Source organism: Equus quagga, chromosome 17, assembly GCF_021613505.1.
Source record: "Equus quagga isolate Etosha38 chromosome 17, UCLA_HA_Equagga_1.0, whole genome shotgun sequence".
Classification (NCBI taxonomy): domain Eukaryota; kingdom Metazoa; phylum Chordata; class Mammalia; order Perissodactyla; family Equidae; genus Equus; species Equus quagga.
In genome coordinates this window covers 46561996-46581897 of record NC_060283.1, presented here as the reverse complement: position 1 = coordinate 46581897, position 19902 = coordinate 46561996, and the positions used below count along the sequence as shown (strand labels likewise).

The following is a 19902-nucleotide window of genomic DNA, read 5'->3' as shown; positions in this document are numbered from 1 at the left end:
TCCATCCATGTTGTTGCAAATGGCAAGATTTCATCTTTTTGTTTTGTAGTTATTAACAAGACAAGAAATAACAAGTGTTAAAGAGGATGTGGAGAAAAGAGAACTCTCATACACTGTTGGTGGGAACGTAAACTGGTGCAGCCACTATGGAAAACAGTAGGCAGATTCCTCAAAAAGTTAAGACTAGAACTACCACATGATCCAGCTATTCCACCTTCTGGGTATTTATCCAAAGAACACAAAAACACAAATGCATGAAGATACATGCATCTCTATGTTCACTGCAGCGTTATTCACAATAGCCAAGACTTGGAACAACCTAAGTGGCCATCAATGGATGAATGCATAAAGAAGATGTGCTATATACATACACCATGGAATACCGCTCATCTATTAAAAAAAAGATTATCATTGTTTAATATCCAAATACATTGTCTATGGGCAGAGTTTCTTCAAGAGTTTGTCAAGAGCTAAAATTAGAATTGAAAAAAATTGTAATGACCCTCCCTTTGCAAATTATTGAAAAATAGCCATTGGCTTGCTTTTCTCACATTCCAGAGCATCTGAGTGAACTTAATCCAAAGTTGCAAGGGGTATGTCAAAAAATATATTAACATTTTCCAATAAAATTTATTGATTAATCCTTTAAGTATTTAAGCCTTTAAACCATTAAGTAAAGTTAAATCCAGTTCACCAGTAAGGTTTAGAGGTATTAGAATATGAATCCTAAAGAAGAATCTCTAGTTTTAGAAGAACATCTGCGTATGTTTGTCGGAAATCTTTCTCATTATTTTAGGAGACTTGATATGGAAAAAAGTTTGAAATAAAAATTCACTTGATTTGCTAAGAAATGTCAATTTCACATTTATTAACGAAAGAAAAGGAGTTACCAGATTTAAAGAATGGCCATATCCTTTTTACATATAAAAAGATCAGATTATCAAAATGTGGGTGAACAATGAGAAGTCAATAGGAGCAAAGCAATAAATATTCTTCTCTCATTTGCTATCACCTACTTGTGAAGCTGCTCCTTGCTGGTAAGTACCAAGAAAATGAAGAGATCATCTGAAAGGGACTTCACCAGGAATTATGGATAGGAATTTCTAGCATATAATGTGATTTTTTAAAAAATTATATTCACAAAATCACACTCAAGTTCCTCATTAAAAAATTTAAAAACATTTTATTTGGAAGTTGTATACAAATTCGATATTTATTATCTTTTCTTTCATCTGCTAGTTTTATTATAATTATATAATATAAAGAAAACATAATGATTATTTTCACCAAGATTCATCTTTCATGTAAAATGTCCCCAAAATCCCCCAAATTTACCCCGGTGTGCCACATTGTTATGTTTATTTTTCTATGTGTGATGCTGACATGAAGCCCAAGGAGCCCTGTCTATAACTAGACTATCTAACATGGAATTCCCAGGATATGCGTCATACATTTGAATGAGGTTCAATAAATATCTTCACCCAACAATGGTGGGAAACTTCAAAAGAACCAGAAGATTTTTGATGGATTTACATAAAGTCTATCTTTACAAAATTGTTTTTAAAAATAAAGAGTTCTACCATATTAAAAAAAATAAACTACAAAACTAAAGATCTAAAGTAAACAAAGTGATCAAAAATGATAGTTAAACTCCAATCCGATGCCATAACTGTAATTATATGATTAATTTGAGGAATTATTAGATATTAAAATCCCAACAATGACTTCATATACTAATCTGACTTGTTTCCTTTTAGCAATGGTTATATTGAGAAATTGGCCAATTTTTCCTTCTGTTATTCTGCTCTTATCTTGCCATTTTTCCCTAAATATATCTGGGAAGATGAATCAAAGGGCACATTTTCTCCTCATGTTCTCTTAAGGTCTACCTTATGGGGGTCTCCTAGGGAATCCAACAGCAAACACACTCTTCTCTTAGGAAAAGCACTAAGGTCCCTCACCAGTCTAACATGAATGATACCAGAACTCGAAACTAACCCCGAAAATGCACGGAGAAGCCATCAAAAGCAGGGCACTAAGACACAATATCATGAGCTAGTTCCTACAATATGTCTGATCACATTTACTACCTGGTTACACAGAACCTGCATTCCAGGAAGCATAAATGCGACATATTTACAATAACAATGGTCAGCAGCAAATATTTCCTTTGGGAGAGTGAGGAAAGAAAAAAGGAAGAAGGCATCCATCATAAAGGCTGAAATAATGTTAAACATTCTAAGTAAGCTTAATAAACAATGTCTTCAAATATATTAGATATACATTAAAACACATTTGAAACAAAATCTCTCCAGCAACTAAGAGTGCTTGAAACATAAAGATTATTAATAGTAGTAGTAATAATAATTATTGCTACTGTTATGAATCTTTATTATACTATTTTTACAATAAGGGAAGTCATAGACACTGCATCTCCAGATGTCTCAAAACCTTAATAAATACCTAGAGTTTGTTGAAAACGCAATCTTATTGGAATGCCCTTGATATTCAATTCAAAGGCAAAATTAAAAACTCAGCCTAAATACTGGCTTCCAAGGTATTAAAAACACTTAAGTCCTATCCTATCTTTGGTTATTTTTCTTAATTCCAATCCTGAAAAAAATAAATGAATTCAGGACATTAAAATCAGATACATTGTACCTGGACTGAAATTACAGTATTATTAAGTATTAAAAATGTCTAGCATTATGTATGAACTCTGAACTATTAACATAATTTTGAATTATTATACAATTTAAAAAGCTAAACATTTAGAAAAAGTATTATTGATACAAGATATACTTTACATTCAAAATCATGGATTATTGCAATACAGTTTTCAGCCTGTCAGTAGAGGATTCCAATGCAACAAAAACACATTGCCACAAATTTATTTAAGTTAGCTTAAAAATATTACGAGTTAAAATATTGCAAATACTCAATTTATTGAGTTATGAAGCAGTTATTTTAACATCTAGAGCTACAATGCACAGTCATATACAGTATAATACAGCCATGTAATAATGATAAATATATTGTTAAACAACTTTAATTTTTGCTCATTAACAAAGATCCCTTTTAAGTCATTGTTGGCATGGTGCCAGAGGCTCTGTCAAAAAACTGGACGTAAGCCGCTGCTTATTGACAGGTTCACAACACGCAGCACTACGAGTCTTCAAGTAGATACACAGTTAAAACGTAGGCTTGTTCATGTATTCTTCCATTGTCTGTAAGAGAATGATAAATTAGAACAATTTTCCCTTAGACCACACCCTTTGCAGACTGTGAAACCTTCTCATTCTTTTGTTTTTCACCATTATTGAAAAGAACTTTGTGAAGGTGTATCTGGACATAAATCTTTGCATTCTAATTAAGAATGGTGGTTCAAGGTTTGAGCATAATTTGTATACACATCCACATGGCTGGAAGTGGATAACTTTCACCTGAGACAAAACTAAGCTTGATCATAAAATGGATGTCAGATAAAAGAAATGCTAAAGCAACAGCTGCCAAGACATCACTGATGACTTCAGATACATATGTCTGCTACAGCAGTCATGAGGGCCACCTCCGGGCACAAACATTAGAGCAACCGGAATTGTATTTGCATAATATATGTATTGTCACAGATAATGTGTAGAACATCTCATCTATACTTATGGCCAAGATATAAAGGATAAACAACTATAGCTCTTAAGAATAAGGTTACATCTGTGTAGTTTGAAAAGGCTTTCCTCCAAAGTATACAAATTACATTTCTTCATCCTCCTCATCAGTTACTAAGTTTGCTAACATGCCATAAGGCCATAATTTTTTTCCAGCACTCTTTTTTAAATGTTTGAACTGATGAACAATTACAGGCAGAGTTAAAAGTTACAGTGATGCTGCAAGCCCTTTATGGTGCATGATGAATGGACTTTCTCTCGCACGCTCTCCAATTATAAACACACAGATTTGTGTGACACTGTGGCTGGCACGAATCAATGAGGGAGCTCAAGGGGGCAGCCTCAGGTAACACCTGCCTCTTCCACGCACATCACAGTCAGCTCAGTTAGCAATGCTCAACCTGTTCTTAAATCTGAACCCCAGGATACCCCATTCACTTGCACTTGCCAGGGAAGACATCCACCAGCATGGGCCAAACAGACCAAGGCCATGGCCAAGAAAGACTGCTCAGGGAACATGACGGCTAGAAACCAGGAGTTCTAACTGGTCTCCACCAGCTCTATCTAGAATTCCAGGGCTCCTCTAAGGAAAACACTTGTGCCCAGTCATTCACACTCTTATAAAGCTCCTCCACCTCCTAGATGAGTATTGGCCAAGAGAGGCCCACACCCTAAGACCTAAGGTATCTCCTTTTACCCACACGGCCCATGTCTTTAAACTTAGTGGAAGTATCATTCTGGCTGGGGGCTTACATCCATTTTATGGTGCCTAGAGTTTTACATCACTGAAAAAGGGACACAAAGTTACAAATACAAAATTGGGTATAAAGTTTACTTAGAATGAGAAAAGAAATGACAGCAGACTCCAAGTTTTTAAAAGATGACAAATATCACAAGATCCAAACCAACACCATACGGTTTTCACTCATTAAGTGCCTGACACACCTCTATCATATGCTATGTTCGTTGCCTGGCTACATATTCTTCGCAGTTAAGATATCTTACTTTTGCAAATTTGACCATATGAGGGCATTGCTAGGCCCTTCCTGCAGCTTTGGAACCTGCAAAGGAATCAGCAAAGGCCGTGAGTTGTCACTTCAGTGGCTTCACGGTTCATTGGCCTCTGGTGATTGGCACTGCTTGACACCACTGGCTAACTCAATCTGCTAAAGACTGCACTGTGCCGTGCTATCACTCAAAAGACACGAACCAACAACATATGAGGGTGGTATTTTCTTGAGCTTGCCACCTCAAAGTTGGAACAGACTTTTAAGGCTGGTACAACCTTAAAGAGCTCTGCCCCAGCCTTTCACAAGAGGACTAGAACCTGCATCTTGGGATCTCTCCTGTTATCCATCTTGCACTGCAGTGTTTCTTGTGCATTCAGCACTTGTACATGCTACGACTTTTTACTGCATGATGGTTTGACTTAGCTGTTATGTTTATGCTTTATGGGTGACAGTGTTGGGGTGCACCTAGCTTCTTCTCATGAATCTGCGCCTATACCTATTGCTTGAGCTAATGAGGTACCATTTGACCCTCCCTTCTTGACTTGCTTTATAATTCTCTGGTCAAAACATCTTCTGTTTGTTGCCCCCACTGGTGATCCTGGGAATTGCAATCCCTGCAGTTAACGATCACTATCTTCTCCTTGAAGAGTTTCTTTTTCCTTCTAATCACTTTGCACCACTGTCCACAGGTCTTAGTTGTTACCCACAAGATAAGGTACCTCCTCAAGTCATCCCCAACTGATTAAACTGTTCGTTTCTTTCCATAGTATCAATGTCTAGCCTTAGTACACTCAGAATGAGCTTTGAACATTTTGAGATTTGAGACTATGTATCTTCTAACTAAATATATGGGGACAGCCTTTTTATTCTAAGAAACTTTTATTAGGTAGGGGTCAGGGGAAAGTACCAGTTTTCAGTGGTGCTAAAAGTGAAAGCAATGTTACAAAGGCCTCCCTTAACCTTTAATAACCCCACAAATACATGTTTGGGTCCAAAGGACATTAAAAAAAAAGAAAGCAGTAATTTTCTTTCTTTATGCCATTACATTACTTCCACCTATTCATTCTACACTTCCCTGACCGGATATACGGAGCCAACCAAACACACAAAGTCAATTTTTGAACCAGCTCCCCAATTGTTCATTGATTCAGCTGAAGTACCAGAGCCCAGGAGACCACTGATAACACTGTCTCTACGTGGCAGGTGCTGTAATTCAACAAGAAAGGTTTAGATGGCAGTCATGACACTGCCTGCTCACTATGGGGACACGGGGGCTAAAGGGAGGGTTCCCGAGACCTACCCATCAAGACCCTCCAGTCAATCGTCAAGGACATGAGCAATTAGTATTTAATTGTGAAAGGGCTTTCTCTTGAAATACCTGCTTCCCAGATTTAAATGGAACTAGAAGCATAGATACACTGCAAGCTCTTTAAAACTCTATTTCCTCCTGGCAGGGCCAGGGGGAGAATTCAAAATAATGCAGGTGTGTCTTGGCCCCAATTCAAGGAGCTTTAATGGCTGAGGTGCCAAAGACCCCATTAAAAGTCTCTTTCTCCTATAAGGAGATTCCACAGTAAGGGTCCTGAGGATAGAATTATAAATAACCTCCTGGCATATTTAAAGAAAGCTTGTTCTGTGGAATTTCCAGACCACTGATTTCTCAACTACCTTGAAAATCCCCTTCCTGTGGCATCTGGAGAGAGCCAAGTAAACATCAGAAAGATTAAATGCATTTTCTGAGGTGAGAATGTCTAGTAAGAAATACACCAGCCTCCTAACAGGCGCCCATGGAGGCTGATGGTTCCACCCAAACAGACGTCTCCTCAGTGTCGGTTCACCTGAGGACTGGCTCCTTAGATGGGCAGCAGCAAGGCCTCAGTTCAAAGATGTGCCAACATCGTTGCTGGGAAATCATCCCTAAGGCTGTTTTATTAACTTAGTCGCTTATTTCCAAACAGCAAGAAGAATGGCTTCAATGCCAATTTTTAAAAGACACTTTATAAAGCTCTGGAATCTCTTGACTTGCTGCTATGAAAATAAGAAGATGGAAAGCCTCAGTGATGCTGTGGGAAGAGTTGATGGTGCTGGGATGGAGCCCCGGCCCTCAGATGCACACTTGAGCTGCCCTCATTTGGGAGGGCAAAGGTCAGTGGGGTGAGGGGCTCTTTCTCACAGTGTCCATGGAGGGCAAAGGTCAGTGGGGTGAGGGGCTCTTTCTCAGTGTCGTTAGGAGGACTGAGGGGCCAATGGTTTTCCTTTATGAGGTGTGATGCCAATCTTGGCTGCTTCTAAAAGTCCCACTGTATCTTACATAACTATCACGGAGTCAGGAGCGTGACCGAATGGATGCTTCGGGGCCCATTTATACCTTGGCAAGCAAGCCACCGGTATTCCCAATTTATTTGTGCAAATAGGAGCACACACACAGCCTCCCCAGGAGGTGTAAGAAATTTTAATTAAAATGATAAATGCCATTGTCAGTAATAAAGCTCTAATGAAGTAACGATGGACTGCTAGTCTCCTCACCCAGGGTAGCACAGATATTTTAATGAAAGTCTTTTTATACCTCTCATAAAATGATTCTTGAAAAGAATAGCAGCGAGCTTTCAATACCTTTTTGCCAGTGAGGTGTCCTCGCTAAAAAACTCAGCCTAACATGAAGAGCGAAGACTCTGGAGCCCAATTATCTGGGCTCAAAGCTCTATTCTGCACTTACTAGCTGTGTGACGTTGAGCACATCGCTTAACTTCTCTGTATGTCAGTCTACTCATCTTTAAAAAAGAGGGCAAAAATACTACCTACTTCTTAGACTGATTGTGACAATTAAGTAAGTTACGTTAAGTTGCTTAGAAATTGTACCTGGGACACAGTCAGTACTCAATAAGTGTCGTCTAATATATAATTACCACCAGCAACATCTTTTCCCATGGCATGAGAAAGTGTATACTGACCTCCTGTAACATATCAGAATCTTCAATGGCTTTGACAGCAGATTTCTTGGACGTTTCCTGAACTTCTCCACCGATGATAAACTCATCCAGGATAAAATAAGCCTTTTCAAAATTAAAGATAATATCCAGCTCGCAGACCTGGTAGGACAAAAAAACCCACAAATATCCTCATGAACCTGCAGTATTATCAGAGGAAGCATGTGTCCAGCTTTTCAACAGTTACACCCATGTGGCGTACCCAAGACAAAAATATCAGATGGTATTTTAAGGACAGAAAAATAGAACGAGGGAATTCCAGGCTTTTAATAAAAGTAAAGCCACATTCTATCACAGCAGAGCATGTCCTTAAATAATATTGTTTTTGTTGCAACCAGAAATTCGAGACTCGGTAGCGGGAAGTGGCAGTTCAGCTCATCCCTCCACTGCACCGATGAACGCTGAGCCCCTGCTGCCTTTCAGCCACGAGGCCAGGCCTTCCTTTCTCCCGCTCTCTGCTCTGTCAGTCTTGGCTCCTAGCTTTAGGACCCTCAGAAGCTCACTCTTCAGAGGCAAATTAGCTCCATTGTGCTAATTTTTCTCAAAATCATGTCATAAGCCAGTGGTTCTCAAACTTCAGAGGATCAGAATCACCCAGAAGGCTCATTGCAACACCCACTGCTGGATTCCCCCACTGGAGTTTCTGATCCAGGGGGTCTGCGTAACGTCTGAAAGTGTGAACTTCTATCGGGCTCCCAGGCAAGGCTAATGATGCTGGTCTGGGGACCACACGTCGAGAACCCCCATCACCATCAGGGACCACAGCAAAGTCTTATAGATTTTGTTGCTGAAGTTCAGAAAGTGGCAAGACCACCCCCTATAATCCAAATAAGGCTCATTTCCACTTCTTCAACCAGATAGCAGCCACTTAGGCAAGATCCCTGCTGTTTTTCTTCCCACTCATTCCTCAGCTCCCTGACACTTAACTTTCCCTTCCCTACACTCTTGAGGGTCTGCTAATTGAACCACTTCAGTTGTCCCCATGTTGACGGTGCAGCAGCACTGGATAACCCTTCACCAATCTCTTTCTGGAAAATCTCCTCTCCCTTGCTCCTTGCCTTTGGCAACACCATTCAATGCCTATTATTCTCCTCCATCTCTTGAGATTCCTTCTCGGACCCCTTGGATGAGATCTCCCTCCACCTTGCACTCATTTAAGAAGTATTTATGGAGCATGTGGGACATATCCATCAGCCAAACATCTCTGCCACACACTGCTGACATTCTCGCGATCCATCTTCTTAAATATTGGTGTTTCTCCAGAAAGCCTTTCCACTTTGAAATGCACATATTCTCCTAGACAATCCCCTTGGCTCTCCACAGCTGTATCTAGCATGCAGGTGGCTTAACATATCTAGATGCCTAGCCTTCATCTCTCTCTGGAGCACTAGTCCAATATTTTCACCTACTAAGCAGACATCTCTGCCTGGATATTCCTCAGTCCAAGTCACCATGTCCCAAACCGAAGTCAAGTACATTCTTTTCCCTCTGCTCCCTATTTAGCCTAGTAGCTGCAACCTCTGTGTAATGGCTGCAACCTCCATCTAGTGGTTAGGTCGAATTCCTTCTGCAGTTCAACTTATTTTCCCCCTCCCCCTCAGTCCGCTCCCTCCCTTGGTCTCACCCTCTCAATCTGGTCACCAATTCCTGTGGATTCCATCGTGTAAATAAACCCCTAACCCTTCCCTACTTCATCTTCACTGCTGCTGCTCAGGCCTGCAACATCTCACTGAGGCCACCGCAATGACCCTCTAGGTGGTGTCTGTGTCCACTCAAGGCCAACGACCACTAACGCTTTGCTAAAATGCTGACTTGTTCCTCTCCTGTGTAAGGTCTGACGTTCAGGACAAAGTTTTCATTCCCCAGCAAGGCATATAGGAATCTGTACAACCCAGCCTGGGCCCTGCTCTCCAGCTCCCTGTGCCAGCCCTGACGGCACGCTACAGCCACACATTCCACAAACACACCATGTTCTTTCATGCCTTTGCCCTCTGCACATTCCAGCCATTCCTGGAATGTTCCCCAAATGTCCTTTCCTTTATTCTGCTGGCAAAATCAAGCTCATTTTTCAAGGCCAAATTCAAAAGTCAGGGGCACAGTGTTTCCCCCAATCCTCCCTTCTCCCATTCAGTATTTGCACCAGTACATGCCTGTGTGCACTAGAATATGCTGACTTATCCCTCCCCACTGTGTACTGCAAGCTCAGGCACAGACCTTGTCTTAGTCATCTTTATATCCCTGCTATCTGGCACATAGTAGGATGCAATATAAATGTTTGCAGGGTAAATGAACGAGTCAGCCACCATGAAGGCCTTCTTTCTATGATGCTGGGGATTCACAACTTCCCAGATCAACAATTCTCCGATCCTATTGAATGCTACAACTTTACATAAAATGGATGTCAATATTTTTGCAAATTGCTTCACATATTCAGGATTTAGGTCAATAAATTTGCAGACTCTACAAGGAAAATGGTTTATGTTGACAGATCCAATTGAATCTAGAAGCATAAGAATAAATGAATACAATACCACTAGAATAGCATGAGAATAAATGGCCAGCTCAGAAAAACTTACTGAACTCATCTGCAAAGGTCACAGTCTCTTCATTCATTAGAAAACAGCATCAAATCAACAAGTGTGCATATCTATATCTATCTCCCCCTCCCTCAAGAGCCTCTCTCTCTCTGTCTCTCTCTCTCTATATATGTGTGCGTATAAGTGTATATATATATATGTCTGCATATACACACATACATGCATATATATATGACCAATTTAAAATAAAAGAGTCTATTCACTGGGACATGATACTATAACCCAGGACTTGCCCAGACCTTTAGGGCTCCCTCTTGAGAACAACCATCAGAGAGAGGATGGCATCATAAAAGGACATGTTCTCAGCTTATGAACCCTTTCTCTTACTTCTAGAACACTCTCATTTCAGGAATTGGAATGACAGTGGAGCTGAGCTCCCCAGGCAAAAAGGTGGAGAGATGAGAGTACAGTGTGGGCCAGGCACTATAAACAAGGTGAACAGTACAACACCAGAGTGGGGACAATATGTGCAACATATATAACAGGGAGGAAAGGATAGTATCCATGATACAGAAAGAATTCTTGCAAATCCCTAAGATAAACATCAATAGAAAAAACAAATACAGTCATGCACTGCACAACATCTCAGTCAAGGACGGACTGCATATATGATGGTGGTGCCATAAGATTAGCACCATCTACTAGTACATATTCTAGGTGTGTAGTAGGCTATACCATCTAGGTTTGTGTAAGTACACTCCACCATGTTTGCACAACGACGAAATTGCCTAATGACACATTTCTCAGAACGTATCCCCATTGGTAAGCAAGGCATGACTGTAAGGGTTGTCAAGAAGCAATTCGTAGACAAGGCAAGAAATGGAAAAGGCCAATACACGTCTAATAAGAGGTCCAGCCTCACTAGTAATCAGGGAAATGCAAATTAAATTAATGTTCATCTGGCAATTAAGAAGAGATAATGTCCACTGTGTCCTGGAGGCACTCCGTGGGCCAGTGGAGCCTCTTCGAAGAAACTGCCACCCTGAGAAGGAGCCTCTGTTTAATTCTGATCCCCTCAGTCCAGGCTTGGCGGCTTCAGAGGCTGTGTTCTGCAGGGGACCCACTGCTGTCAGGGCTGCATTTCCTGAAAACACTGCAAACACATGAAGATAGCTGTAGTCCCCTAGCAATGAATAACTTCATTTAAAAGAAAATTTTTTAATAAAAATTGAAATGAAGAAAAAGAGATAATATCCATTGCTGGTGAGAGTATGGATAAACAGGTATTCACATTCACTGTTGGTGGAATCTGTAAATTTCATAGGCCATTTCGAAGGGTCAAATGGTAGTATCTGTCAATTTCAAATGTACAAATCCTTTGACCCAATAATCCCACAAGGAATTTATTTCTATGCTATACTCAAACTAGTGCACAATAATATATATGAACAATAAAGATTATGGCAGCATTACTTATAATAAAAATTGGAAACAACCCAAAATCCATCCATAAAGGAATTGTTTAAATAAAGTATGGTATACCCCTACCTGGTATGGTATGGTATACCATGGGAATTCTATGTTGGAAACAATGAGGTAGATTTCCATGGACAGATACAGAATCAGCTCCAAGACAGACTTGTAAAGGGGGAAAAAAGTTGCAGAATAATATGCATAACACAATTCCATTAAAAAACTGTATATGTCTAGAAGGATATGTAAAAAATATACATTATTTATAAATGTTAAACAATATAAATACACAAAAACAAAGCACAGTAGATCAGACAACCATTCACATGTAACAAGGTAGAAGAAGTAAGCAGTTACCAGAGGTCAGAAGAGGCAGGAAAGTCAGGAGTTATAAGAGCTGAGGAACCTCAGAGTTCCAGGCAGGTGTAGACCAGGAATCCAAGACAGACAGGAGCCTCATTAGCAGAAAACAGCAATCAGCATCCTGCAAAGTGAACCTGACAGATACTAACGCAAGTTCTCTAGGAACTTTGCATACCCGCTCTCAGAGCAACAACCCATCCCCAAGCCTGCAGGGCTCGCCAGCAGCCACGGGGCAATCAGTTTATTGCATCTAGTTTCAAGGGATGCAGATAAGGTAAGGTGGTATGCAAAGTCAGATACACACAAAACACACACATACCCAGTGTGGATATACAGCTACTACCTCCAGATCATAAGCGAAATGGATGCACAAGTGTTATTGGCATCACAGAGAATGTTACCAATGAGCAACTATTTCATATACTCCAAACGCTACTCTATGGTTATTCTTCGAGTCTGACCCCAAGGGGTTATAGTATCTGAGAGTAAGAAGAGAAAACATCTCAGAAGAACCTTGGACCAAAGGCAGGTTTCTTCAGCTAAAGCCAAATTACTCAAATATTTCTAATTCCACCTTAAGGAAGCTATCCAGGCACATGAGAAATATGCCCTTGTTGTTCAAATGACTGCACTCCATCAAATTATGCAAAAACAGTGGCTTCCATGTTAATAAACACATGAGCCCCTTACCTAATTGTTTTTTCTCATTTTCTCATGTATCTATATTCTAGAGGAAAGCTTATAAAAGGCAGGAACAGTGATCATTTAACTTGATCTTTGATCTCCTAGCTTTGTGCTTTATAGTAATTTGGCCAGAGGGTCTTCTCTTAAGGCAGAATATGTGACATAGTGAGATTATTTCTGGCATTTCAATAACTAAATCCATGTGGATAGAGCCTAAGAGGGACCTCCCCTTACTGAATTCTGTTCTAAAGTAAATACAAAAAGTTTCAAGTTATAGACAGTAAATGTATAAAACTATATAAAAAATAATAATGATAATGTGAGGTACAACTCCATAGCAATTGACAGTTTATACAGTATTGTTAAATTATCTCTTGAACCATCACAAGAGCCCCCTGAGATTAGCAAAGTAAATCTTCCTATTAACCTTTTTGAGTGTCATTATTCGTATCTGAAAATAGAGATGTAGGATGGGCCAAAGCATGGGTCTGGTCAGTGAGCAGGCTGACACCAGGATCCAGCAGGACTCAAGAGCTCCTCCTCTTACAAGAAAAGTCCCTCCATCAAGATTAAACCTCTCTGAGACAGCAACACCCACAGCCTCCAAGTCCGTCAGCAAAAACTCACACGACAGTCTGTAATGGGAAAATACGGCTGGTGTCCAATCCTCAAAAAGACCCTTATCTACTGTGAGACTGAGGCGTTTCCTCTGAGCCTCTATAAATTGGGGTTAACGCTACTTACTGAAGATGGAAAGATTAACCATTTAATCCTTATAAATCTCCTTGGAATTGAATGGTACTCAAAAAAATACATAACTTAGCAGCCAGAGATTTTGACTTATCTGTCATAGGAAGGCAATATTTTCCAGTGTTATAAGAGAAACTCAACACAAAGTTTTCTCTTGGATAATTATAAGGAAACCATCAGTATTAACACAAGAGGAAAAGAAAGCCAAAGAGAAATATATTATTCCTGAGATGATGTCAATGAGAATCAGTAGTATAAGCTTTGCTCATCACTGTTAATTAATAAGAACTGAACACCACTGGGCATATAGCCTTGAATTGCTCTTAGCTGCTCTTAGCTTAATGAAAGATTCATTGAATTTTTTAGTGAATTAAATTTTGGTTCATGACAAAGACAGAGCTTCTAAAGGTATGCCAAAATAGGATGAAAAATTAATGTTAGAGAAATAGGAATTCATTCTGATTCTCCTTACACTTTATCTGGGCTTAGCATTAGTGAAGGTGACTCAAATTCTTTTGAGAAAGCAACATGTTCTGAAATTTGGTCAGATAAGATTGAGATCGAAATTCAACCCCAATTCACACTGTCACAGTTGGGTAAATCTAGGAAAACACAAGAGGTCGAATCAGAGTGCAGAAATGAGGGCGAAAAGGCAGGTTATGGGAAAGCTGGGCCTCGGGAACGCTCCTTCTGGCCTTTGCAAAAGGCAAAGTCTGCAGTTTATTTCAAAAGTACCCAAATGTCAGCATTCATTTGAATAACAGAAAGCATAAAATTAAATAATCTCAAGTTGGAACACATGCCAGTATATATTTACAAATATCTCTTTAAAAAAATGAAAATAAACTTGGTGAGCCAGGAGAAAGCAAACGAAAAATGGCCTGGCTGTCTTACGACTTCTATATACAGACCAACAACTGAAATCCCTAAAGCAACATTTTAGGTCTAAAACATCATTTACAAAGGAAAAAAAGGAATAAAAGAGAGGGAGAGAGAGTGGGCAGGAAAATTCTTTCAGAAACCTTTCAAATACTCATCGTTGTGAAAAGTGTTGTAACAAATCTCATAAAACCCCATCCAGTACTGCAAATGCAGCTCATTCCATTAAATTAAACACAGAAAACTCTCCTGAAGGCAAATTCTCCCAACAACACTGAATAAAAATCTTCAGTGAATGAGGGAACCGGGAAGAGAGTATTACTGAGAAGAAAACATTTTCCAAATCCAACCATTTATTTCTTGAGACTGTGAACTGGATTCTGTGAAACTGTGAAACGTTTCTCGGACTTTTGCTAAATCTGGCCCAGGGCTGGTTACGAGTGTTGAAAAAACAAACAAGGGGTCCCAGGTCATGATCTTGAGAGCGACTAGCAATGTGATGGTCAAGCAAATCCTGTACAAGTTAAGGATAAGCCAAGGCTGTTCTGTGTCACGGGAGCACTGGATATATGAGGGATGTAAAGAGAAAAGAGCCAGAAGGTTGGAGAAGTGGTTCTGGGATCGATATTTAGAAAGCTTAGAAGCCAGGCTAAGAAGCTTGAATTTTATTCATTATAGGCAATGGAAAGTGACCAAGAAGGAATGTCTCCCTGGATCTGTGCTTTGTAAGGAAGATGGTACCTAAGAGGCCAGGGAAGGGAAGCAGAGATGAGGCCCAGGGGCAAAAAGGGCCAGAGACAAGGTTTAAAAGTAAAGCAAAACTGCATCCCAAGTAAACCTACACTCATGTGAGTGGAGTAAGATGAATTTTAGTCCAATTTGAATAGACAGGGGCAGATTTTAGTAAAAGGTGGGGAAAGAAGAAAGAAACAGCGCCCTTTTGCAGTGAAGGATCCTGGGACACAATAAATTCAAACACAAGACAGAACAGGTTTTCAGAAGATGATGAGTTTGGCTCTTGTCACATTATCCTGAGACGACTGTGAGAAGCCCAGTGAAGATCATCATCAAGAAAGTGACGAAGAGTCATCTGGAAATGGATTTCCAAGAGAGAAAGTCACACAGACACACAAGGGGAGTCAGAAGAGCCTGAGGCATTTAGAGGGCAGCAGAGGAAGGGAGCTCAGGTGAAGGAACCAAGGAGGGGTCTTCCAGAAACCAAAGACCAGAATCAGCAGGACTCAGTGTCATGGAAAAACAAGGAGCGAATTTAAAGAAGAGTTGTGAAGCGCAAGGATCCAGTGCTGCAAAGTGTCTAAGGGAGGTGAAGATTTGAGCAGCATCACTATTGTCAACCATTAGCAAGGGGCCAGTGGTAACTTTACGATTTCCTTGGAGCAGTAAAGATGGAAGCCAAGCTGTAAACTTCTGTGGAGTGAATGAGTTCTGAGGATTGGGGATACCATGTAGTCTATTACTTGGCAGTAAATGCATGGAGATGGAATAGCAATGGGAAGAAGGAAGATTTTGGTTTTGGTTGTTTATTTGTTTGGTGTTTTTTCTTAAGTAGAAATAATATTAAAAAATATTTGTAGCTTAGTAAAAGAAGTGAGAGAGGGGATTAAAAAGTCAAAACAGAAGAGAGATGACAAAGCCAATGAAGAAGAAGGGACAAAATATCAAGGAATCCTTCACAATTAAATTCTGGTTTATTGAAAGAAGGTCTCTAGTGTGGTTGTGGTCTGAAGATAGAGACATCATGTGCCTCCTGAAAGCTTTGGATCTTTCATTTGGAAACACCTTGTATGCTGATCCTTGGCACGAATGTAATTCATATCTTAGACTTGAGAGAGAAAAGGAATGTGATGAAAGAGAAGCGAAGAGGTGAGATGGAAACGGACTAATTCTAACAGACCAGCACAACACTTACATTTCCAAAGTATTTGTCCAGCAACTCCACATAACGATGCACAATCTCAAGTGTCAAGAGCTCATTGTCCTGATTTTCTACTGCACAGCAAAAATATAAACTAGCATACCTTGAAAAGAAAAAAATAAAGTAAAGCACAAGGACACATTAAACAACATGAAGTTTCTCCCCAATGAATATGCAAAGTTACCTCCTCCCCTCCAGAGAGGCTCTCCGTCCAAGCCCAAGAATGAAATCTTTACTCATCACATCCAAGTCCTCTCAAAAGGTAAAATAGAATATAGAACAATATGGTGGTGATTGGAATATTTCTGTTAATTACGTGACAGGTCTAAAGAAAACTTGCCTTGAAGAGCTATGATCAGGGGACAGGGTCCTTTGATTCTTCCCCTCCCCAGCTTTCAAACTGTCTTTTCTAAGCTCCAAACTGTTGACCAGGGGTCTCTGGGCTCCCCGGTGCCCACCCTCTCACTTCAGACTGTACTGTGGTCATTCTGGACACGTCTCCCGTCCTCAGCTTTGTCAAGTCCTCCCCTCCCCTGTGTGTTTCTTCTGCCTGACATACCCTTCCCCATCCTCATTCGTGTGGCTAACTCCCATTTCTCCTGTAGCTCTGAGCTTGGATCTCATTTCCACCAGGAAATCTCTATCCTCTCTGAGAGGATTGGATGTCCCTTCCATGCAGCCCTGGACCTCCCCCACCATAGCATCTAGTGCTCTTTGTTGCCATTTCACAGCCTGTCTCTCCTCCACTAGATCAGTGGCTTCCCATAGGCCGGTACTGAGTCTGCCTGGTTCACAGTTGTGTACCCAGTACCTGTAAATATCCATTGAGAGAACTGCTGAAGCCTATTTTTTATACAATGGTTTAAATGACAAATGAACCCAAAGTTTCAGAAACCAGCCCGCAGGGAGTAGTGAGGAATTTCTTGCTGGCAAGTACTTTCTGGGACTTTGCCTCTCCATCCCTGGGATGCTTATTATAAAGGGCCCTCGCTGACATCTATCAGGATGCTAGTACTGAAGGTTTGACTTTAGACTCAACAGAAGGAGCTTTTCCCAGGCACTTCCCGGTAATTTAATCCATCAAATGTAGTCTGCAGAGGTTACCTCCACATTTCTCCTTCAGCTTTTATAAACACTCCTTACAAGAGCCTTTCTAAGGTGCATTTTTCTTCTAGAGGTTGCCGTAGGACATTGGATGGAGGGTCAGGTCAGCTGTGTTCTGGTGTTGGCTTGGGCATCAATTATCTGGGCCTTTATTGGCAAAATTACTTTACCTCTTGGGGCCTCCATTTCCTCATCTAGAAAATGAGGTTCCTTTCCAGTATTGTCCTGCCATGGCAAGTTAGTGCAGTAAAGAGACAATACATAGGCTTTAAAGCCAGAAAGATCTGGATTTGAATCCTGGCTCTGCTAATTACCACTCAGTTACTGTGATGGGGGACTAATTACTTAAACCCCCTGCAGCTTCAGTTTGCTCATCGGCAAATATGAGTAATAACAGCTATAATAAGAGCTCCCTATCTCTCTATCACATTATCCTGCATTTTTTGCGAGCATTTGTTACTCACTGAAAATGTTTTGTTTACTTAACCAATGAGTAAGCTCCATGAGAACAGGAATGTTCTGGGTCTTGTTCACTACTGAAGCCAACAGTGCTGGGAATTTAATAGGTACTCATAAGACATTTCTTGAATGCATGTGTGCATCAGCAACACGTGGACTAAGCACCTAGAATCCATCCTGGCACGTGGAAGGCCTTTCAACAAATGATGGCTCTTTTCTAGTTAGTCTATTGCTACAAATATTTGGGTTCCAGCCTTCCAAGCTTTCAGTAAATGATGGAATTGGTGTCGCAATCTAAAACATTCAGGATTCAACAAACCAAAGCAATAATGAGAAACCCAGTTCTCATAAAGTTACTCACACCTTTTATAAACAAGTTTTAGCTCCTTCCAGTCAATAAAACTGCTTGTCCTCTGGCCACGAGAGAGAATGATCTGTACAATTTCCCGGGTGATCTTTTTCCTTTCTTTGTCAGGGAGAGTAGTGTACCATTTCTGCAGCCGTAATTTCCCTTGTCGACTGAAGAGCAATATGAAATGTATCTAGAACAAATAAAGGACAGCAAAAGCAGAATTTGGTCAACCAAATCATTCTCTGTAGACACTGAAATTCAATGGCAGGGTTTACAAAAGATTATAATTCTGAACAGATGAAATAATACCAGCCTGAAAACTATCTCATTTAACAAATTACATTTAACCCATCAGAGAACAAAGAAATGTGTACATAGTAAACATAGCTTATTTATATTATAGGGGAAAGACAAGTTCTTTAATTCCTTTTACATTCATTATTGGGAGAAAAATAGATCAAGGAAGTATAAAACTCTTTCGAGAAAACTCAAATTCTTCCTTCATAAGCCAAAAAAAGTTTAAAACATGGGAAGAATTTACTTTAAAAAAATTACATGCCACTTCCATATCGTATAGAAACAGAATGATAATAGAGAAATAAAGGAGAGAAGGGAAGAAGATGAGGATGAAGCAAGGGGAAAGAATGAGACAGTGAGAAAGGGATCATATTCTTTTTAAAATAAAAATTGTATATGTTTAAGGTGTCCAACACGATGATTTGATATACCTATACATAGTGAAGTGATTACTGCAGTTAAGCTAATTAACATAATCATTTCCTCACACAATTACCATTTTTGTGTGTGATGACACCAGAAATATACTCTTAGCAAATTTCCAGTACTCAATACAGTATTATTAACCATTGTCATGATGCTGCATATTAGATCTCTAGACTTATCTATCTTATAACTGCAACTTTGTACCCTTTGACCAACATCCCCCCTTTTCCCTACCTCTCTGCTCCTAGTAACCATCCTACTCTCTGCTTCTATGAGTTTGGCTTTTTTAGATTTCACATATAAGTGAGATCACGCAGTATTTGTCCTTCTGTGCCTGGCTTATTTCATTTAGCATGATGTCTCCCAGATTCATCGGTGATATCGCAAATGACAGGATTTCCTTCTTTTTTATGGTTGAATAATATTACATTGTGTATATATATACCACATTTTCTTTATCCATTCTTCTGTTGATGGACACTTAGATTGATCCCATATATTGGCTATTGTGAATAATGCTGCAATGAACATAGGGGTGCAGATATCTCTTCAAGATACTGATTTCATTTCCTTTGGAAATATACCCAGAAGTGAGATTGCTGGATCATATGGTCATTCTAATTTTAATTCTTTGAGGACCCTCAATGCTGTTTTCCATAAGGGTTGTACCAATTTACATTCCCACCCACAATGTCCAAGGGTTCCTTTTTCTCTACATCCTCACCAATACTTGTTATCTTTTGTCTTTTTGATAATAGGCATTCTAACAGATGTGAGGTGATATCCCATTGTGGTTTTGATTTGCATTTCCCTGATGATTAGTGATGCTGGACACCTTTTCATGTACCTGTTGGCCATCTGTATATCTTCTTTGGAGAAATGTCAATTCAGAGCCTTTGCCCATTTTTAAATCAAGTTATTTGTTTTCTTGCTATTGATTTGAGTGCCTTGAATATTTTGGATATTAACTGTTTAACAGA

The 19902-nt window shown here is 39.8% G+C and overlaps 1 protein-coding gene across 1 annotated transcript in view; it reads right to left on the bottom strand.

Moving 5' to 3' along the window:
- Window positions 1-1071: 1071 nt before the first annotated feature.
- The window catches only part of AP1S3 (adaptor related protein complex 1 subunit sigma 3), a 66519-nt gene continuing 47688 nt past the window's right edge, over window positions 1072-19902 (bottom strand). The window contains exons 2-5 of the mRNA XM_046642912.1: window positions 18211-18389; window positions 16279-16387; window positions 7627-7764; window positions 1072-3227 (exon numbers count right to left, since the gene is read on the bottom strand). Of these exons, the coding sequence (XP_046498868.1) occupies window positions 3192-3227; window positions 7627-7764; window positions 16279-16387; window positions 18211-18389 (462 nt within the window). The 3' untranslated portion in view covers window positions 1072-3191. The remainder of the gene's footprint in view (window positions 3228-7626; window positions 7765-16278; window positions 16388-18210; window positions 18390-19902) is intronic.